The sequence below is a fragment of the Manacus candei genome, unplaced genomic scaffold, assembly GCF_025592945.1.
Source record: "Manacus candei isolate 608988 ecotype Guabito, Panama unplaced genomic scaffold, ASM2559294v1 h1tg000014l, whole genome shotgun sequence".
Taxonomy (NCBI): Eukaryota; Metazoa; Chordata; class Aves; order Passeriformes; family Pipridae; genus Manacus; species Manacus candei.
The window spans coordinates 52,564,795-52,587,894 of NW_026138062.1; the positions used below are offsets into that span (position 1 = coordinate 52,564,795).

At 40.8% G+C, this 23,100-nt stretch overlaps 1 protein-coding gene across 5 annotated transcripts in view; it reads left to right on the forward strand.

The window, feature by feature from the left end:
• Window positions 1-23,100, forward strand: part of TEAD4 (TEA domain transcription factor 4) — a 51,789-nt gene that overhangs the window by 25,816 nt on the left and 2,873 nt on the right. For 3 of the 5 annotated variants that reach the window (XM_051780824.1, XM_051780822.1, XM_051780823.1), the window contains 9 exons: window positions 5,348-5,412; window positions 6,310-6,372; window positions 10,134-10,268; window positions 11,100-11,143; window positions 12,440-12,495; window positions 13,177-13,307; window positions 14,246-14,419; window positions 21,365-21,505; window positions 22,928-23,080. In XM_051780824.1, the coding sequence (XP_051636784.1) occupies window positions 5,348-5,412; window positions 6,310-6,372; window positions 10,134-10,268; window positions 11,100-11,143; window positions 12,440-12,495; window positions 13,177-13,307; window positions 14,246-14,419; window positions 21,365-21,505; window positions 22,928-23,080 (962 nt within the window). The remainder of the gene's footprint in view (window positions 1-5,347; window positions 5,413-6,309; window positions 6,373-10,133; window positions 10,269-11,099; window positions 11,144-12,439; window positions 12,496-13,176; window positions 13,308-14,245; window positions 14,420-21,364; window positions 21,506-22,927; window positions 23,081-23,100) is intronic. The other 2 variants (XM_051780825.1, XM_051780826.1) reach the window with 2 other exon arrangements.

The window sequence follows — 23,100 nt, forward strand, 5'->3', positions numbered from 1 at the left end:
TTGTTTTCTGACACATCTAGCCCTATTTCTGGAACAGCTGATGCCCAGGAAGGCATTTAGCATAGCTGGAAGGAGGATGCAGTGGAGTGAGAGAGAGAAAGTAAGGCTGTGCACGGGAGTTATGGGTGGGGCAGACCAGATAGCCCCATATGCACACACAACCAACCACACACTGCTTTTGTCTTAAGTGTCCTTCTGGTAAGAGTTGGTTGGCAGTTAGTTTTGCTTTGTATGCATAGAGAAACTCTGATCTTGGGTGGAAAGATGTGTCCTTACCTTCCCTCTTTTGTCTAGATTTATTTGCCTGATGCACAGTTCATTATGCTTATGTTGATTGTAACTAACAGTTACCTACCTGTGAAGTATCAAGTGACACAAAAAGGTAGAAATGATAGTTGAGATGGCTTTTTTGACCTCACTTTGATAAACCTTTCACTGGATACAGCTGGATAGTTGCTTCTGTAGTTCTCTTAAAGAACTGCTTACAGATAGTTGCATATGTGTGCTTTGGATATAGAAAAGATACAGTATCTAAGACACAGATACCTTCAGGCAGTTTCCTGCTGAAAGGATTTTGCAGAAATCACTAAGTTCTTTGCTCTCACCCGTCACAGAAGAGAGGCTTTTGGTTCTTCTACTTTCTTTGGCAACAGGTGTGAGGAAGTAAAAGTCTTAAAGGGATACTGTTTGCAAGAGGCAGAGAAACTAATATACCTTTACTAACAGAAAGCCATCATGAAGCTTCGAGGTAGGACTGGGAAATGCTTTCTATGGTGATGGGAATTCCCTTGATTATCCCCTTTCCTTACAGAAAGACATTTGTCTGCTGTTGTACTGAAAGGTGCACAGGTGTAGAGTGGAGAATCAAAAACCTCCTTATTCACTTCTCAACTCCTTCCTAAATAATTTTGCAATTTAGTGTAAGACAGAGTGAGAGCCAAATCGATGCCCTTGGAAATTTATCTGTTAGGAGTGAGAGGTAAAGAACATAAGAGGGTATCTCTTTACTGCTTTTTTTCATGCCATGCTTCCAAGGGGAAGGCTGCAGGGAGGATAAAGGTGCTATGCTGCAGTTGGTATGTTGGCTAGAGCTCCGTGAAACCCAATGCGAGGTTTCGACAGAAGAGTCACAACTGTTGGCAGGTTCTGGTGACCGTGGCAGACCTCAGCGGGAGTTATTCTAAGAACACAACATATGATCAGATTACTGAGGGGCACTTTACATGGCTCTAAAAAATGAACCATCTGACGGTTTATGACAGCTCTGCCTGTTCCAGCCAAGTGAGGAGTGCTAGTCTTGCTGACCCTGCAGCCCGGGTTGTGAAACAAAGAAAGTGCTTTCCAGAGGCTGTGAGCCTACAGACTTCCAGGCACATAATACCTGCTTGCATCTGACTTCTGATAAGAAAAACAAAAGACATTAGGACTTGCTTCTCTTGCAGTTTTGATTCATGGTAATTTAATGCGTTCCTGTTGCATTTTATTGGGCTTGGCAATTTGCGTAGTTCTATATTTAGTAATCGCTGTGATGAATGTCTTTGTAGAGTGATCTGTTTGTTTATTGGTTTGAGGGGGTGGTAGTCTGTGTGTGCTACCAGTACCTTTATTAGCTTAATATAACCTGCCACTTTTCTGTTTTTCTCTGACTGAGGACACACTTGTGGAAGAGGAAGACTGTATGAGAATTGGTAGCAAGTGGGAAGTGAATTGTAAAACTTGAAAATTTGAGGATCTACAATTAAATGCTCTCTGTGGAGAGTTTCCTTCTAGAGAATTTCTGTACTCCCATCTAATATCTGCAATTTGTACAACAGTTTCCCCTCCCACTAGTCTTTTCCAGTGAAGTACATGGCCTGAGAGAACTTTGCAATTTTTGCTGATGTTGTCAAAGACAGACATTAAAATGCAGTTACAGAAACACCTCCCACTTTTCCAGGCTTGAATACAGTTTATTGTTTCTGCTCCCTGCTTCCTACCCTATTTCCCTTGTTTTGTCCTCTCTAACACTTAGTCCCTCTTTAATTCTTTGAGATGCTGGGTGATGCAGAAGGCTGGCATCACTGTATAAAATAAAGGTTTCTTTCTGCTAGTTCCTGCTGCTTTTTTTGTTTTGTTTAGTTCTTTTTCCCTTTTGGTGCTCCTTGTTTCTTGCTTCTCCTCTTTTCTACATGGGTTTTCAATGGGCTGCAGTCCTTTCAGAGTTGTGTCTGCTCTGGCATGGTGCTGCAGTTGCCTCAGAGTACGTCTGTATCTCTGTCATGGAGCACCTCTTTCCAAGAAGACTTTTCCAGCCACATTCCCAGCAATGTCCCCTACCACGTCTCCTTTTCTCCAATTTTGTCTTTTTACATAGCTTTTATTTTTCCTTCTATGTATCCTCATGTCTCCTTTTGCGGTTCCTTTTGTGTCTCGTTGTGTGTCTTATGTCCCTAATGGCTCTTGGCCTTTCCAAAATATATTTGAGCAAAGGTAGCTTGTGCTTCTCTGACTGGTTGAGGTTCTAATGGATTGATTGTCATTTTCACCTGGTTTGGGGATGACTGGAATTGACTGTGATTGGCACAGAGCTGTTCATGGCATCCTCTCACACAGATTACTCCTTCTACCCTCTGTTGCTGAGGCAGAATAGTGCTCTGTCATACTCTGTCTGTATGATTTTTTTACTGTCATGGAAACACAACAAAGCTAAATTTACTCCTTAACACTTATTATATCTCATTGAGAATCCATTGAAATTAGTTTTTCAAGGCTGGCCCATAATTGAGCCAATGTCTGGAGAGTTCCCATATATTCAAATTTTCACCATAGCCCAATATGTGCCCTTTAAAAGTTTGCCTGAAATTCTCCAATATCCACTTCTTCTCAAGGCTAGTTTTTCATCTCTCTTACACTAACTCATTCCCCTTACCCCTCAAAGGGTCCCCTTGGTGTGCAAAAATTCTCGTTCTTTTTTCTTTTTAGGTAATAGCATTTGAACACCTTGTTTTATTCTGCACATTTCCCACTTCTGCTGTGTGTCAAACCATACTCCTGAAATTTCATGTATGTCGGCATCCGTGTGAGAAGAATCACTTCAGTTGTTTCATACCTCTCAACTTGGATCCATGTCTAACAGATGGAGGCTTTGAAAAGCCATAAATATTGTTGGCACTAGAGTAAGGTGGTGTGGATATGTGTTGCTAGTAATTGGTCTCGGCTTTGTGCAAGTGGTTACAGGGGTTGGAAGAGCAGCCAGGTGGAAGGTAGCATAATAACATCTGCTGCCATCAAACTGTCCTGGGCATGTCACCATGCTAATGCTGAAACTGTGGGAACTGAAGAGGTCAGTGGTTACATGCTGGGCATTGTGTTTCTGGCACAGAAACAATTCCTAATTTGTGTATACAGGAGCTGGAGCTGAGTTCTCAACTACAGACCTGTTTTTTCTCCCAGAGGAATAAGGGCCTGCTGTAATGACACCATTAGGAAAACACTGAGATCTGGAAATGTAAAGTGCTTTCCTGTCCCTATGTGTGCTTTGGTTATGTTTCATGTTATGGCTTAAATGCAGTCATGGACATTTACATTCTTCTGTTTCAGAAGCAGATGGAATTAGGAGCTTTGCCAGCCCTTCCCCAGAAGGTTGAGCGCTCAATTTCAGCATAGAGTCTTCCCTTGCATAATTTTTTTCAGGTCTGAGTGAAATAAGAGTTTAGAATAAAAACAAGTGACAACTTTTCCATGGAATATTAAACCACTGGAATAAATATTGCATTTGATTTCACTGCTTGCTTTTTGATGTCTCTGATGTCCTAATGTATAAGTTCTCCATTCAACCCATAAACTTTTCATAGACAACACTGGAGTTTTATAATTTTGTTACAAACTTCACAATAGTTGTGGCTTTGCTTCCCAGTTCATTCCTACTTCATTCTGCAAACACTTGCAGGCATATAAAAATGTCTCACAGCCTTGCAGTTCCCACTCCCAACTTTTTATTGAGATACTGTATTGCTACTAGTGTGGTCACCACAAATGTATTAATTTACAGAGCCTGTTCTTCCTGTCATGATTTCTGCCTTGAACCAGCCTAGAGTTCAGATGTGTTGCTGCTGCCTTTATGTTTCTACTCTTTATTCCTCCATCTCCAGGAAGAGAATAAAATGTGTGACTGCTTAGATTTGATACATGGGAGCCAGTGTATGGAACCTGGATGGTCTGCCTGCAAGAGCCAGAAAGCACTTGTAGTTCACTGTATCATGTCACACTGATAAATTCTGTGTAACTGTTTCCACGTACTCCCCCATTGTTGTTTATTTTCTTGTACTTAGATTCACAAAATGACAGACTCATCTTGGTTGGAAGGGATCTCTTCAGGCGGCCTAGTCTGGCCCTACTGCTCAAACAGTGATAGATACAGCCAGCTGCCCAGGATTCTGTCCACTAGGCTGTGACTATCCTAGGATGGAGACTGCAACCTCTTTGGGCAGCCTGTGCCAGTCTTTAACCACCACTATAGTAAAAAAGATTGGGGTTTTCCCTTTTTTTTTGTTTTGTTTTGTTTGGTTTTTTGTTTTGGTTTGGTTTTTTTGTTGTTGTTGTTGTTTTTGTGGGTTTTTTTTCTGTTTTTGGGGTTTTGTTTGGGTTTTTTTTGTTTTTGTTTGTTTTTTTTAGGCAGAATTTCATGTGTTTTAGTTTGTGCCATTTGGTTCTTGTCCTATCACTGGGAACTATTCAGAGGAGGGTAGTTCCCTTTCTCCTTTTATTCCCTCCCATCCCAGGTACTTGCATGCATTGATTAAAAGCTGCCCCTCAGTCTTCTCCAGGCTGAACAGACCCAGTTCTCCCAGCCTTTCCTTATATGAAAGATGCTCCAGTCTCTTTAAAATTTTTACTGGACTCACTTCAGTATGTCCACATCTTTCTCATGCTGAGGAGACCAGAACTGGACAGTATTCCAGATGTTGCCTCAACAGTGCTGAGTAGAGATGAAGAATCAAATCCCTTGACCTGTTGGTAACAATCTTCCTATGCAAACAGGGATTTGCCATAAGAGTGCATTGCTGGCTCGTTGTCAGCTTGTTGTCAAGGAGGACCCCATCTGTTTAGCCAATTGTCAGTCCACCTCCTTGTCCAATTATCTAGCCCATACTTTGTCAGTTTGCCAATAAGGATGTTACAGGAGACTGCTCATAAAACTCAAACTTCTGCCATGTGAACTAATAAGTTCCTTTCTCAGAAAGAAAATAATGTGACAGGGAATCATCCCACTGCTGATCTGTACAGATATACAATGGATATACAATCTATCTTTTTCACTGGGGTAATAGCTTTCTAAACTTGTGTTTGCATTTTTTCTCTGTTTCAGGCCGAAATGAGTTGATTGCCCGCTATATTAAGCTGAGAACAGGGAAAACACGCACAAGGAAACAGGTAAGTGCACAGTTTTCCCTGTAAGCATTAGCTTCTTTGGACTACTAGAGATTATGAAGGCTAATGAGAGCAAACCCCTTACTGTTCACTTGTTGTTCGTTTCTGGCTTTGCTGGAAAGAGGTTTTTGTCCTGAACTGGTTAACGAGAGTGGTGGGAAGAGTCAGCTCAGGCATTTTACAATTGGATTATAACTCTCATGTCTCCCAACCACATAGTGACCCACAATTTTCTTTCTACTGTTAAACAGTGTGTAATTTTATTTCCTTGGTCTGCTAGTGAATGTTTCAATGAACATCAGTGGTTCTCTACCTGAAGACTCTTTGTTCAGCCCAGACAGACCCTCAGCAATGCTGATTTTGAAAATACCCGTTGCACAAGATGAAAAAGAGGAATCTCTGTGATTTGGGAGTGACAGCCCAGGCTATGCTGGACAAAGCATTGAGCAACATAGACTTACTTTGGGTAGGGGGCTGGTTGCTGACATTCAGAAGTTCCTTCCAACCTAAATAATTCTATGATTTGTTTTAGCCCACATTAGATATGGAGAAGTTATGAGAGTCATTATATAGCAGCTGAGGTTTCTCTTCTCCCAAGAGGAGGCCAAGATTGGGAAACAAATAGATCAGAACTCCCAGTCCCTGGTTTTAAGGATGAGTTCTTTTTTTTTAGAGGAGCTCTCTGGCTTGATAAAGGCATTTGAACTGAAAAAGGCCTTAAATGGCCCATCTTTTCTGTCCCTCCACCCTCCACCCCATTTCATGGCACTTCTGAACATAACTTCTCCTTCCAACCCTAAATAACTCCCTATTGCACAAGGTGCCTTAAGTATGTTCACTTCTACAAGAAGCTACTAAGTATTCCTCTGGAATGAAAATGGATTTTGTCTTTCAATGCAGGTATCTAGTCACATCCAGGTCCTGGCAAGGCGGAAAGCTAGAGAGATCCAAGCCAAGCTCAAGGTAAGATGGGTTTTCTTTAACTTATCACACAAGCCCCCAAGTCAGCCATTCCCTTAAAAATGCATGAGATTAGTCACTGAACTGTAGTAAGCTGGAGAGGAAAAGGTACTTCCCAGGAAGTGTTATGCAAACATTCATTATTGTTGAAGATCAGTGACGTCTGGAGCAATTCTATTTAAAGAATAGAGAAACAATAACTTCTTAAATTTCATGTGTCTTATTTCTGCCTCCAGTTTGTGCTGTTGTCATCCAACTCTGAAAGACCCTTAGACTTAAGAGTATGCAAAGAGTGCTTACCTGAGAAAGAGGGGTTTCTAGTTACAAATGCTGACCAGTAACCAGTCCTTGGTGTTGCAGTGGCCTTGGGAAAAGGTAGCCTTATAGTTCCTACAGCACCTGTTCCACCTCTACCAGAGGTAATGGTGTGGAGGTGTCCATTGAGAAGAAGCAATAAGCCAGCTGGCATCTTCTCAGGTAAAGTGATGCCAGCTGAATAGACCCCTTGATTAATTCAGACCTGATTTGAAGAGGCCTGGGCTAATGAGAAGGAAAATGGTTTGACTACTTGCTCCAGAAAATCTGTGTTTTCATTTCTATAGGAAAAGCTCTGAGATCACACTAATGAACTGATACCTCTTGACATTTATTTCCACTCATATTTGATGCAGGGAGATGGTTTGTGTGCTCAGACTGAATTGCCAGAAATATTGAGAAGGTCAAGTGCATGTGTGACAATTGCACAAGAGAGTGTCCCCCATTAGAATGTGAACTATCCCAAAAGGTCTTGCTGAGCAGGATGTGATGTCTGGGCCTTGTTATGTTTCACTAAGACAGCCAGAGAAGAAAGGTGAATGCTGACCTTTCTATTCGATATGGCAATTAGTAATCTGGAAGGGTGTTGCCTTCCCTGATTTTCAGTGCTTCAGGTGGCAATGATCTTGACAGCCCATTCCAACCCTGACTGTTGAGTGGATGGGTGTTAGTATGTGCTTCCTCTTGGCTGTCTGGGCAATTCCTTTCTAAGCACCAGCGGAAACAGACTGTCCTGTGAGTGAACTGTTGGCACGCAGTCTTGACCGGTGCTGAAGTGCATGCAACTCTTTTGCAAGCAGTGATTACCTCTAAGCCATGACTGCACCCCCCCATCCCATCCCCAGCCGCATTTTAGAAAACTGTGCTATGTCTGTTATTAGCCTGCTGTGTTTCCAGCTGCTCTGATAAAAAGAAGGAGCCACAAATTACAACTATCTAATTCAGTGCACCTAGGTAGGGCTGCCTAAGCTTGAGACCTGTGGTGCTGTTAAGTGGTCAATTCAGGTGGAGGCCTGCTTGAGAGGCAAGTTAGAGCGAGTAGGAAACAACAGCTGCCCAGGGTGTTAAAAGCTTTAGTGCTCCTTATATCTGTAACCTTGATTCTGTTCCTTGTGTGTCACAGCTCTGGGATTTGGCATGATTGAAAAGCCAGTCAGCCGAGCCTGTTTCCACTTAGCACACAGGAGCCGGCTGGTTTTGTTCTCAGGGAACGAAGGTGTCTCAGGGAGCTCCATGGAGCCATTGGCTGTTGTCCTTTTACACCACCCAGGCCATGCTGTGAGCTCTGCCCAGCTGCCTGCAGTGAACCCTTCCCCAGTACCAGACTGTTCCTTTCCGCCTGCAGAGGCAAGTCGGTAGCACCAATTTGACTCATTTACTTCTTTGCTTTTGCTGATCATTTCCATAGAGCAAGGAAATGAAATCATGAAAGATGCTGCCCTTCTTCCAAGTTCCTGCTGATAGCTATGTGTTCTTCTGTCACTGTTCACTTTTCATACAAGTATAAGTTTTCATACTTATATATCCTGGAGATCGGAGCAGCTATGTGATGACTTTTCAGAGCAATTTCTATAACACTTCTGTCTCCACCCAAATTGGGGTGTCTTTTTCAAGTGTGCACTGTCTATAACAGATAGAGATGGAAAATACGGTAAAGCTTGAAGAAAAATCCGTTCCCTGAAGTCAGTAGTTTTTCCATGCCCTGGGTGGCTAATACATATCACCTGTACTAAGGAAAAAGTGGGAAATTGTGGTGGTATGGTGATATTATTATCATCGTCAAGAAGAAAATACAAACATTGTAAAAGTTTTTACTGATTTGTTTGTTTGTTTGGATTTTTGTTTGGTTTTGGTTTTTTTCCTGGAAACATGTGAAATGAATACAGAATTGTTAGCTGAAACAGAAAGAAGATGTCCTTTACAAAAACATGCTCTTTCCAGCAGTTTGTCAGGTATTTAAACAAAACAGAAAAACACAATAGGGATTAATAGGTAAAATATTTTCCCTGCTTACTTTTTTTTCCTTTTAACTTTAGTATCTCCACAAGTAAATGCATCTTTCCCATAACCCATGTATAATGTCAGGTAGGCAATTTTTCCAGTGAGCAAGTAAGGGAAGGAAATAAATAGCAACTGGGAAATGGTCCTGATGTACGTTATGAAAAAAGCCCCTAGAAAATAATAATTTCCCTTAAAAAATGTAGGTAATCCTTGAATTATTCCCTAAAGCATCATTTAAACTGGATTCTGAAAAACTTTCCTATAGCTTTGGAGAACACTGGGAACTTTCTCAGCAATTAAAATGTTTTCCTTTCATACACTTGAATAGTGCTAACAGAAGTAACAGATGCTCTAAAAAAAAAAGATACATAAGTTTTGCCCATTCCTACTGATCATTCCACTTGAACATTAGCATTTATTCTTGAGGGTTTTTTATGCCTCCTCCACATAATGTTTTTGTGTTTGATGCATTAGAATCCCTGGACTTTAAACTTTAGAAAATTTTAGATAGATTGGAGAGGTTAGAGAGAATGGAGATCCAAGGGTGAGAACTTACTGCAGTTCAATGAATGCAAGTGGGAAGTGAGAATTCCTGGAAAAGACAGCAAGAGTGTACCTCTTTCAGCAGTTTCTACAAGCTGTGAATTCTTCTGTACCATTGTAATTACAGTGTCACAGATAAACGTGTGGAGTGTTTGAAGGATAAAGATTAATTGTAGAGGATGTAGAATGAAAGGCAGAATTTGGGGATGTGCTTCTGTTTGTCTATTTATTCCTTGGAAGAAGAAATGAAGAATGCTATTTGGTTTATACATACATCACTCACTAGTGGTTGCACTGTAATTGCATATAAAAGTGTGTGTAAATCCACAGTCCTGTTAAAATAAAAAAGGGAATGTCCTTGCCTTGCATATGTGCTATGGAGATTATTAAGGTTTCAAGTTTCTCTGGAGATGGGAATAAAATTATCAACTCTACCTGATACTAATGCAGTCCCAAATTAAAGTAGTCTTTTTTGCAGTGATAATGACATTCTCTTTTTGTGGTCCTGTGTTTAGAGGTTTTTTTTTTAATTGATAATAAAGAGTCTTTCCCATTGAATATTCTTACCAATTATTAAAACACAAGAGTCAACTAGAGTTGTACTTTCCACAACAAAACTTTTCAGCTATGTGGCTGAAAGCTACAGAATGGATAAATGCTCAGCAGTCTTTAAACAGCATTTCAGAAAGGATGATAATTCACATATGAAGCTATAGTAAAGAATGAAAGACTCACATGGTTTGAAGTGTTCTTAGGACAGTTATTGGTGAATTTGCTGCCCAGGTTTTCAGAGATGCTTGTTTTCTGCAAGGAAGCTGATGAGAATCCTGGTTATACAGCATTAGAGCAGGCAATTTGTTAATCATTATAGTAACTGGTTTTTTGGTTTCTGCTCTTCTCCATAGGATCAGGCAGCTAAAGATAAAGCCATGCAGAGTATGGCTACAATGTCATCTGCCCAGATTATCTCTGCAACTGCCTTCCATAGTAAAATGGCCTTGCCTGGTCTCCCACGGCCAGCCTACCCTGCTGTTTCTGGGGTGAGTGAATCAGTGTTTTAGTGGAGTTTGGCTGAAGACATTTGAGTATTTGAAAGGGTGTTGGGACCCTGCTCAGGAAAATCCTGAGAACATCAGACAGAATGGGCCAAAAGGCATTTTCTGTGTAAAATAAACGTGTTATATGGCTTCAACAGTTTATGTCTGATTCTTTGCCCACACTGATGTAAAACAATAAGGTTTCACTATATATATTTTTTAATGATACAAGTGAAAGAACAATAAGTTCCTTTGGATTTTTATCTGCCTGAAATGTTTTTAGGTGTCTTTTATCACTTTCTTAGTACAGGATCTTGTTGAATTAAAACAGTTTAGGCCATCCTGACCCTTTCTCAAGATTATAATTCCCAATCTCATCCTGAGTGCTTAGATTACAAACAGATGGCCATTACATAAAATCCTTAATGGAGGAGGCCTGTTGACATCCCCTAAACTATGAGTTGGGCCTAGTGTGCTTTTGCTGGGCATTGGTTTCTGCTGAAATACTTTCCAGCTCTCCTGGGGAAAATGGCTCTTTCAACAGAGTGAGTATCACTAGAGCTTTAGAGATGGAGGCACAAGGTCCATATATAATATTTAACATTGAAGCCCACTATCAGTTTCTTGCATGTCAACAGTGGTAGTGTGTAGAAAGAAAACAAAAGTGAGTCAGTACCTCCCTAAGAATGAAACCAGGAACGTAGGAAGAAGAGACACAGGTCAGTCACATATTTAAAAGTCTGGGAGCTTGCAGCTCCTCAGAAAGGAGCAAGCCTTGCTTTTCATGTCATTCCTAAGAGTGCTGACTTCTGTCTATATGTTGTTCTCTCGCAGTTTTGGCAAGGAGCCTTGACAGGCCAAGCTGGATCTTCCCAAGAGTAAGTATTCCTTCATGTGAGCATCCAAAGCAGATGGTTCTGCTGCTTTCTCTGCTGCCTGAGGAACACCATTAGCTATTACAAGATCTATAAAATGCTAAGATAATGTAGTAAGGCAGATGCCTTGACTGTGGATCCGAGACAGTTAGGAATAGACTTTAGTGACATGATAGGAAAGACCGCACTGACAAGGTGTGGGGCATGCACAGACAACTGGCACCTTTTTTTGGCATATTCTCCCATAACATCCCCATAGCAAATCTTGTGCAATCCCAAAATGCTTTTCCTTTGCACTCCTAATGTGTCCCATACCATCCAGGCAGTAACCCCTCTCAGTGTATAAGGTTTGTGAGACTGCCCAGCTGGCTCACTGGGTAGGTTTCACAGCTGGAGATGAGCCTTGGATGGGCTGATGATTCACTGGTAATGGCCCTGAGTGTAGTGGTCAGAGTGTTATTCAGGTTGCTCCTCTGCTGTTGTTTCCCTGTGCTCCTTTGTTTGTGTGGAGGCACACCTTTTATCACATAACCTACCAGGAGCAGTTTAAGCAAAATTTAAGGACAAACAGCTGAAAGGGTGTGTGTTCTTTGCCTATCGTGGTACTGTTGCTAATGTTTGTGGAGCAAATTAGGAAACAGATACTATAAAAATATCTTGTGGGGAAAATGTCTAGTAAAAGAATGGAAGCCATCCTAGGAGAAATAAAAAGTAGGTTTTATACCTTAAGCTAGAAAGTGAACGGGGAAGCATCAGTGTGAGAGGTTCTTTTAGAGGCTGATGTATCTGCCACCCTGCTGTCAGATGCTGTCTCCAGATCTTCATTTTTCTTGCAGTAGTGTAAAAAAATGAAGCTGAGCTGTCTTGAATGCTAGCTTCAGTTCTGTTGATGTTGAATATCTCTAAATTTGGGTCTGAGAGACATCCAGCCCAGAACTATATCCACCTGCATAAATTTAAAACTATTTGTAGTTGAAAGGAAAGGATAAGTCAACAGGCACCCGCATATTAAGAGGCTGGTAAAAGGATCTCAGGAAAACAAATCTTGTGGGAGACACTGTTGAACACCTGCAGGGAAATCTTAATTAGTCTAGTCCTGGTTGCTTACTGGTTTTTGAGTCTTTCCCCATGACCCTCTTTTGCCAACACAGAAAGATAATTTCCAAAAGACATTTATGCCACTTTCTCTTTCAGAAGAAATACTTGATCTAATCTGTGCAAACAGCTGGTCAAGAATATTTTTGTTTGTTTGTTTGTTTGTTTTTTTAATTAACCACTTCTCTTTGTGTACTTCTGTAGTGTGAAACCTTTTTCTCAACAACCTTATGCTGTACAGCCTCCACTTCCATTACCAGGTAGGTAAGGAAATGTAGTACCTTTGAAATCATATTCCAGCTCCAAAAACAGCCAACACTTTAAAAAGTCTGAAAATTAATTTAAAAAATTACCTATTACAACATTTCAATGAGCTGAAGCTTTTTAATATTGTTTTATTTTACAAAACTTTTTTTCTTGCTTTATGTTGGTTGTGTTGTTTTTTTTTCTTCCTGGCTCAGCAGAATATAGAAGTTTACTGCTCTTCCACCATGCTGCATGTTCTAGAACACTTTTCTCCATCACAACATGATTGCCTTCCTAATTTCTTATTAAATGGAATAACAGATGTCTTTTCCTTCTTAGCTTCCCCATCTTGAGAGGTTAATGGTGACACTTCATTTTGATACTAAGCAGTTTATTTCACTGCTCCTTTAGGGCTCAATCTAGGTCCTTTTAGAATTACTGAACATCATTTCTCTGATGTCAAAACCCAGGTAGATTGTCTTTTACATCGTTACCTACCCTGACAGTGCTGTCTTAGCAGAGGGTAACTGACCAGCCATTTAGAGCACAGGTAGACCTTGTGAATGATATTTTTGCATGATGAATGAAGTCATAAGAAAATGTAATGAGTCAGCTTTGATATCAGGTGCTCTACTGGAAAGCTATTACTGACTTTTCTCTTTCTAAATTTTGTTATATAAATCCCGTGTGCTTAGGGTTTGAGTCTCCTACCGGCCTCTCGCCTTCCCCATCAGCACCAGCTTGGCAAGGACGAAGAGTTGCTAGCTCCAAACTTTGGATGTTAGAATTCTCTGCATTCTTGGAACAACAACAAGACCAAGACACAGTAAGAAATACACCTGACTTCCACCCCTCATTAAGTTTTGGTGTTCAAGTAACTCCTGGTCATCTCATCATGGATTTGTTACACTACTCTATGTCTATGGAAATACTTGCTTCATTGCTCTTCAGAGAATAGAAAGCCATCTTTCTATTCCACAAATCCTTCTTTTAGAGGATAGATAGTGATAGAGCCAGCTCTGTGCAATGTGCTTCTGGTCTCCCTCTCCAGGATCAGGGTGTTCACATACCAGAGCTCAAGGCACCGAGATCATAAGCTCCTGCTGGGCTGTTCTAGCTGTCCTGTTCAGCCTTGTAAGAAATATTCCAATATAGAACCCAAAATCGGATGATGGTAAGATCACATAAAGCCACATGTTTCTCTGCTGTGCTAGGAACTTAAATCTAGGGGCAACTGGGATGAACTTGCATTAGTGGGTTTCTACAGTGCCACCTATAAAATGGAAGTAGTAAGATTTTCCTGTCTCACTAAACCTTGAGGTACTGCATCTTGAGATGCACTTTGATGATGGGCTGAGATAGGAAAGTTCAGAAAAGGTAATATTATTTGACTGGTACCTTGCTGTGGAATTTCAGGCTCTTCATAGGACAGGAACACTGATGTTTTACCAAGTGACCTGTCACAGGAAACACTCTGTATCTCAGGTTGTTTCAGACTATATAGCAGTAGCATGAGGCAGTGGTTTACGAAGAAAAAAGCCAACAATAATGCTTCAGAGAAGCATGAATGTATTGATAGGAAGGAAAGAACAGCATGAGCTGGTATTAGCAGAGATATTTCTGTTAATTTCTTCTTCTCTTCTAGAAAATGTTATCAGATCTTCACTGGCTTCCAGTAGTCTTCTGTGAAGAACAATCAATGTTCAGTATGTACTGAAAGGTACTGAACAACTCCCCAAATCCATGTTTTTCCTCTTTTTGCAGTATAACAAACACCTGTTTGTGCACATTGGGCAGTCAAGCCCCAGCTACAATGACCCCTACCTCGAGGCAGTGGATATCCGGCAGATCTATGACAAGTTCCCTGAGAAAAAAGGGGGCCTGAAGGAGCTCTTTGAAAGGGGGCCAGCTAATGCCTTCTTCCTTGTCAAATTCTGGGTAAGAGAAGGACCCTTTGTAGGGTACCCATTTGCTATGAATTTCCCACTTTAAAGGCAGTGACCTCGTTAGCTGTTGAAAGACTGCTGCCTCCCAACACATTTTTCCCTGTGCAGGTAACTTAATACAGCCATCACTGTCACTGGAGATCTTTCCTTGGCTGCACAAGGCACACTTTCTGGCCTGCAGCAAGATATATCTTTCACATTGTCATCTTTAGAGCTGTTCTTGACTACTGTCTGGAGATTTTGTTTGGTAGTGGTGACTTGGGCCCATTAGATTTTTAATTTATGTATAAGTAAAGAATTCATAGGAAATTATTCTTTGTATACTCATATATGTTCACTTCTCTTAGTGTTGTGTAACTTCTGAGTCAGAAGCAATATTTTTCCATCTCTTCTCCTGTCTCATTAGCTGCATTTTGTGTTATCCAAGTACTAATAATTTACAGATGCATGTTTACTGCTGGCACTAGGACAGACAAAAGAGACATAGTGAAACTGGATTATGCTGATAATATATTACTGAAATGACTTCTGGTAAGCTGGAAGAAATCAGCCTGGCAGAAGCTTACTCACTCAATTTGGATATTTGTGATTTAGCTGAAATTTGCAAAGCTGTGTGATTGAGCTTCAGTGTACTAACAAAATGGCTTTGGTGACCAATATTATCATAAGTATTACAAAATTAAAAATAATAGCTTCTTGGGGCAGTTGCATGCTAGATGGCTGAGGGAATGTGTAATGGGGTTTGGAGCCTTTCACCTTGAGTTTATCACTTAAAATTCAGAATATATTATAAGTTTACCATTTATAATCCTCAGGTCAGGAGTGAGATGATGGAGAAATAAGCTTTCATGTCTCATACTCTACATATAAACTGGTGCTAGAAAGCCTCCTAACTGGTGCTTTCAGGAGGAAGAATTAACTTAAGTGCCTTGATATGTAACTTCCCAGCTGTCCCAAGCCTAGCCTTTCCAGAAATGAGTTGGAGAATGTTGCTGGGAGTCTGCTGCTCAAGTGTCTGTGCCTAGAGTGTTGGTTCCTGATGATTCTTGGAGACACATAATTTTGCTATCTGCAGACTGTGTGCTGCTGAGTTGGGCCTCTCATGGGATTAGCCTCTGTTGAAGTACAACAAGGCCTGCTTGGGAAGGTCAAAACAAACAGTGAAAGATCAGCTCTGTTCTGGCTGAGAAAGACAGCAGCACCTTACTGAGAAGCATATCTTTTGACAGGGTACCCTTTGAAAGGTAGTGATTGCCTTTTGTGCTTCAGAAGTTTCAAGAACCAAAAGGAAGAGCTTAGAGGGAGATGTTACATAGGGCGAGAATAAAACACTTTGAATTCCTTGACTCGAAGAGAAAGAAATCATAATGAAATTGTGGTCTGGTGTGATTGTGATTTTATTTATCAAAACTGACAGCGTGCTTTTCTGCTTTTGTGATTTGGTTTGGGGATTGTGATAATTTGTTTTTCAGTATCAGAAGGATAAATGTGGCCTATGCTTCATGTCAGACCAACCTATATCAGGCTTTTGAAAGATTTACATATATGTCATTAAGTTGGACTCTTTCTGGACCCATGTGAGGTGTCTGTTCAGAGGATATCAACTCACTGGAATTTAGCTTGCATAAAGAGATGTGACATAGGATTTGAAAGACCTTTACTCCAATGTATACATGATGTTGTGAGGCTCTGCAATTCTACACTTGTAAGGAGAGTAATATTTCTGGCCTTGATTTAATATTTTGACTTTCCGATTCTTTTTTTGGTACCCTTGCATTGTTGCATCCCATCTGGAGTTAACATTGGTTTTATTGGTGGCAACATTACAAGTTGCCACTTAAAAATAAACGAAGTTTACAAATCAAGTCCTTGGTTGAATGGAAGTTTCTAAGCCTTTAAGGAAGTAAATAAATAAATAAACACTTTCCATGGATAAAACAATTTGATTTTAAAAAAATTAACAGCAGAAAACTAGATTTCAGCAGAAAACTTATATCCCTCTGCATTTTTATAATTGTAGCAGTATGTGCTAGGGTGCTTTTTAATTTTGCTGCCTGATAGCTCTGGACAACTATATAAATATGCTATTGATGTTCAAAGAAGCATTGAATAAAGCAACTACTACACTGTTGAATTTATAGAATCATTTTAAGATAAAAGTATTATCCAAAGGCAAATTACTGATAACCTTAAATAACTGGAAGGGGTGTTTTGAGACATGAAGTTATGAATGATTTTTCAAAGGTTCTGAATTAAAGTTGTGGTTGCAGGTGACAAAGACTTTAAAACCACAAGGAATGAATAAGTTGCATTTGTATATATGCAGTTTTACGCTTGAAGAACATGGGGCATGAACCTGCCATTGCTACACTAAGCATTGAATATACCAGATGATCTGTTGTGCACCAGAAACTTAACTCTAAACACCAGGGTTGGGGTTTCTTGACATCTCTGGTAGCACTTAGGATCTAATATGACTGAGAAAGGGATGTCCATGTTTGTTCCTGTTGGTATTTAAGTTATTTATACAATAGCTAAAAGTTGATTACTTTGAAACAAAAGCAGTGTTTGCAATTCTCCCTTGAATTTGGCATTGGGAATTTGGTACAATGAACTAACTCTTGGACTTGGACTGACAGGTTGTGTGTGACATCTCTGTGACATTTCTCTGTGCTCCAAGTGCATTCTAGCACATGACAATTAATGTGAGACATTAGCCTCCCAACACATGGGCAGTGGCAGCTCTGCTCTTTTCCAGTGTAATATTATCTCTACCACCTGTTACTTGCCTCTCCCCATGAACGCCTCCTATACGCATCGTTATTAATAGTTTGGGCAAGAGGCATTTTCAGGGCTTTGCATGTTAAAATGGTGCACTTGCATATTAAAACTTTCAGTAGTTGTGAGACTCTGGATGGAGGACAGAAGGAAAATGACAAACCAGGAATTCAGGACAGGCAGTACTTTGTACAGAGCAGAAGGGTGGATTGGGGGAATTTTTTGGGAGAGCTGTCCTGCCAATATATGTAGGAATTTCTTCTCAGTGATATGCAAACTGAACCAGTCAAAACACTGAGTGTTTTCTTTCAGCTAAATATATTATACTTTTGTGGAAGGTGCTGAAGAGGTGGCCTGGAGACTGATGTCCTCCACTTGGCTTCTCTCCTGTCGCAAGCAAATCTTGTCAAAGAAGCAGCAGTGCAAATTCCCCTTGGCACCCTGCCTTGCCCACTGTATGTCTTCAATCCTGACCTGGCAGAAACTGCTTGGAGAGCAAGGAGATGGCAATTCAGTTCCCATGTCCGTTCTGTCCTTGGTACTCCTTCAGAGGCAACAAACAAGGCAGCAGCTAGCAATAGAGATTTTTATGATCTTTGCACACACTAATTTCTGCTGCCATCACCTCCAGTTGCTGCCCCATGTAAGGGAATTCTGCCAATAGCCCTTCTTTCATCAGAGTTATTCCCCACAGTGTTCAACAGTATAGAGGCTGTTGGCAGCAAAAAGCAGATTGAAAGACTGAATTGCTGAGGAGTCTATCTGCTGGATGTCAGAATAGCACAGTTCTGCTGGGCCAGCTAAGTCACAGCTCCCCATACTGCTAGCAAGCCAATCTTTGGCTAGATGGGGAACTCTTTCCACTTTTGGGGAGGCTGAACCTGCAGTGGCTCAAGTTTTGCACTGTTCTTAAAAAATTGTTCAGCATATGCCTTTCTATTGACCACGTGGAACCTGTGTGCAAGATATCAGGAAGCTATTGTTTCTCATGGCATTTAATGCCACCTGAACTCTTGTATAATCATTGCTTTTCAAAGGCTCTGATAAATTGAAGGCTGAGTCTCAAAGGCCACATTTCCCTTTGTGAAGAGTTTCAAAGAACTTCTGGGAATGAGGCCTTTCTCAGTAATTAGTTGTGAAACTCACTCCCACCAAAGAACAGACAAAAATCTTGGTTTAATATGTGGTTAGGACAGTACACAGTGCCAGCTTTTCTGTAGTTCTTTCTTGGGGTTGCAGAAGTTACGTGATATACTCAAGCTCATCAGAGTTGTTTTCAATTGCTAAGACTCAGATCACCAAAGATTTAAAAAAATAGAAAGTAATACTAACTTACTGAGGGATACTATGCTTTTCCCTGAACAAATCCCTTCTCTTCCATCTAGAAATCCTGTCTTGTAGGTATTTAAAAGTTCTGCTTACTTTTCTGGAAAGGAGAAAATCTCAAGTGTTTTCCCCAAAGCAGGTAGGTCCAGTCTTGCATGTAATACGTAGATCTCTGATGTACTGTATCACAGATACCTCAGTGATTATAGTTTCAGTATATTTGGAAGTCATCAGGCAAGCTATGGATAAGTGTGTCATCTGTGTTGAGCTTGCACAGCAAATTGAATACATCCCAGTACCTTCCTTGAGAGAGTGGGAACCATAAGTAAATAAGCTGTAAGGCCAGCAGTGTGTGTCTGAATTGCTGAAGCTCCATTGTCCTGTAAAACACGAACTGGAGCCCTCAGCAAGCTGCTAATGTCATTCCCCAGAGTTGCTGATATTCCATGTATGTATGTTTATGATCTGAGATTTTCAGAGGTGACAGGAAGTGGGTACACAGCTCTTGATGACTCACCACCCTGTCTGATGGTCCCAGCCCGTAATATGGGACAAGCTTTAGAAGAAAAGGTGCTGTGTAAATGTCAGGGAGTTCCAACATGATCCCATTGCTTCACTGCAACAGGACTTCCAGGAATCTGATTGTACGTAATGTTAGTGAATGCTGATGACTCTTTAATTCAAACAGTATTACCATATTTTTTCCTATTGCCAAATAGTTCAGTGTGGATTAATTAATGTTAATTAGCTGGAAGACTTGTCAAATTGTGGAGGCACCTAGAGTGGCTTCTTAGGGCTAGTAAAGCTTTTCTCATGAAGTGGAACTAGCACCTTTCAGCTTTGCCTCATATGGACTGCATTTATCTTTTAATTTCCCAGTGAGTCTTAAGAAGAGGGTAACCTTAACTTTACTAATGAGACCCTGAAAATGTTTGTCTGGTTCTGCAGTGAGAGCCTCTGCTATGTTTATGTAGCAGTGGTCTGACCAAGCCTCTGTAGCCTTGACCCTTTGTTCTTTTTGACTCCGTGGGACAATTTTTTTGGAAAAGCGGAATCAGGTCCATGCGTTGTGTTTATCACTCCCAAGGGAAATAGCTGAAAAATATTGTGAAGGACTTAGTCTAGTTCCTCTTTGGAGAAGGGAAGGCATTAATCTTTATTCAGACAGTTGGAGTGTGGGTGAAATATACAATACAGTTAGTTGCATTGACATGGAAATGAGTAGTACAGTAACTCAGGAAAACCTGGACCAGAATAGAGTAGCACTGCTATTCTGTAATACAAGTACATTTGTGGTACAAAGAAAGTAGTTGTATAACTATAGTTATTTGATATCAAGGTTTTCAGCATGACCATAATAATTCTCTTGGCATCCTGAATTATGATGAAGTCTGTTATGTCTATGCCCTGAGCTACCAGCTAAAGCTAGCTTGGATTTGCCCATATACACTCTTCCAGTGTAGACAAACCATTGGAGCAGAACACTTCATTACAGTCATTTAGGTGGTCATGACAAATGTACAAGCTTCCAATGTTCCTCTAGCTGTCATTTTCCAGTTTTATGCTGTTATGCTCTCCATTAAGAGCCCTGTGAGCAGAGTGAAAGCTACATCCGTCCCTCACGCTGCTGTCTTTGTGTCCTCAACTTTTGCAGTGGCACAAAGGCAGCAGCAAGCTCATGTGTCTGCAAAAGGGGAGAAAGCTTGACTGGCACTTTCTAGATTGACTTAAACCTTTTGTGAACAGCATTATCTCATTGCAGAGAAGAGACAGGTATTTTGCATGACAGAGAAAGGGGGGCATTCTTTATTGTGGTGATCCTATTCCAGTGCTAGCACTGCTTGCCTTAAGTGCTGCTCTAGGTCTCAGACAGAAAAACCCTTCACTGACATTGGCTAAGAAAAGCACGCTAGAATGGCATGTAATGCTGTCCTATTCACACTGTATCCACTGTAGCAGGAACACACTCTCTTCAATTTCCTCTTTCCCTTGGTTCATCTGGAAGAATAAAATAGTCTGAAGTAACCTGTGGGAATTGATTCTTGCTTTTATGCTGATATAAACTAGCACGTGAGCTTATGGAGCACAGAGAAGCTCTACCCTTCCAGTTTTGAAAGTAAGAAAGCTGAGCTGGGCATTCCCTCCCCCCCCCAACCTTGTATTTCCAGAGCTTAAGGGAACCACCTCTTCTTTTCATAACTGTGGCTTGAATGACCCCTGGTGGAAGCTTCAGACAGCCAGGATTTTTAGGAGTTAGGTCCCAGTAGGAGGCTTCGGTTGGCCAACCTGAGGCACCCACATTTGAAAACTGTGGCTGCTAATGGAGATGGGTTTGCATTCAGGTGGACCTGAGCTAGATCCATCAGCAACCTACATTCCTTATTGCATTCTATTTGCATTCTTTATATCACAGTACCTGAGCCTAATGTGTGTGTGTGTGTGTACTCACACAGTCCTTTTCTCTGCTGTCTCTTTTCCCTTACCTACACACATACCTAAGGGAGAAACACTTTATTACTGTTGCTTTTCCCTTATTTTCCTTCCTCAGTGAGGCATTCCAGTCACGCCTGTCTGTTGCACTGCTGTGTCTCTACAGTGCCCTCCTTTCTGCTCTCCACATGCTTTGTGAGCAAGCTGTGTCATATGTTTTTAATGTTGAGGATATTCCAGTGTGTATGCAAATCCCCACCACCATTTTCTGATGCACACTGATCTGCTTAAGGAGCTTGGGACACTCCAATACTTAACTATCTTGGCTGTATAAGGTAATGGTGAAAAAATACCACAACTATCTATTGATAACCATCTATTTGCCCCTCCTTTTTTTTGGCAGGCTGATTTGAATACCAATATTGAAGATGAATCTAGGTCTTTCTATGGTGTTTCCAGCCAATATGAGAGCCCAGAAAACATGGTCATTACCTGTTCCACCAAAGTGTGTTCCTTTGGAAAGCAGGTGGTAGAGAAAGTAGAGGTAAGAAGCAGGCACCTGGGTGCAAGGTTCTCCCTGGTTGCTGTTTTTTTACTTCAAATATTTGCATCCTGCATATATCTCAAGATAAAATATATCCCATGCTTCTTGTCAGAGAGATGGATGCCATAGATTATGATTTCTGAGACATGCAGATGTAAGATCTCTCCAGTCTGCAACGTGACCTTGTCTCAGGAGTTCCTTGAAGGTCTGAGTGTTTGTTATTTTTTGTTATTTTTTCCTTAAATCTCAGTTTCTGAAGATATGCAAATATATAAGACTCTTAGCTCTGGTGGTTCTCTGTTTTTTTAGGGGAAGCAAAGGAAAACTAGGAAACAGACCCTTGTTTTGAACTGCAAAAAGGTGGAAACAGAGGCAACACCTAGCTCTCATTAGTGTTTTTAAACAGATCATTTATAGACTATAGCTATTAATTAATAGACTGTAATAATTTACAGACTATAGTCTTGCGGTTTTATGAGACTTAGAGCTTGTACACTTACCGCTTATGCTGCAAAATTATGCATATATCTGGCATTGAAGAAGTTCTTTCTGATACAACACTCATTTGCTGAGAGCTGCTTTGACATGCATCCCACTGCTTTCTTTCTTTCCCAAGGAACCCTTAGATGTAGGGGAAGCAGCTATATGCAGAACACCAGGTGCTCTCATGTCAGCAGTCAGTTCAAGCTGTATCCTTCCCAAGACCCATTTCCAGTAACATGACAGACATGCCTGAGGTCCGGTTAAGTATTTGCAGATGGGATAGATGGGCCAAAGGAAGATGTCATGGTGCCCAGGAACGGAGACCAAGCTCCTGGGGTGAAAGGAGTAACAGGCATTTAGGGATCTGCTGTGAAATGATAGAGTCTTGCTTCAGCTTCTATTTAAAGGAACATGAAATATACAGGAGCTAAGATGTGAATGTGAACAAAACAATCCATCTCTTTAAGATTGGTCAGACCCTCTCCCAAGGGGAGAAGCAGAGATACTGTGTTTTCTCTCTCAGATACCAAAAGGCTTTCATCTTTTTCAGCTGTAAGGCATCCTGAGTGTGTGTTTACCATCATTACTGGGAGCTTCCTGGTCTTGCTAAAGGAATTTTTTCAGTATGTTCATTCCTAATGTTTTTCCAGTAGAGATGCTGACCTTAGTATAGGTGACAATTGGTCAGTTCCTCTTAGTTACCTTTCACAGCTCCTTGACATTTGCTGCTTGTAAGCTGGAACCCACTGTTCTAAAAAAAAAAGAAATCAAACTGAAGAACTTGGAGCTCTCAAGGGAACCGACCTTGGTACCAAGTACTGTAGTTACTGTTAGAAAAATTAGTTAAAAGTGCCACTGTAATTTTTCTGTTCTGAATCCCTTTCTGTTACTAATGTGACAACATAACCCCATGTGCTCCTTTTGTGTTTTGCGTTGCAGACAGAGTATGCACGCTATGAAAATGGACACTATTCCTATCGCATTCACCGTTCCCCTCTCTGCGAATACATGATAAACTTCATTCATAAACTCAAGCACCTTCCTGAGAAGTATATGATGAACAGTGTGCTGGAGAACTTTACCATCTTACAGGTGGGACTTTCAACTGTTTT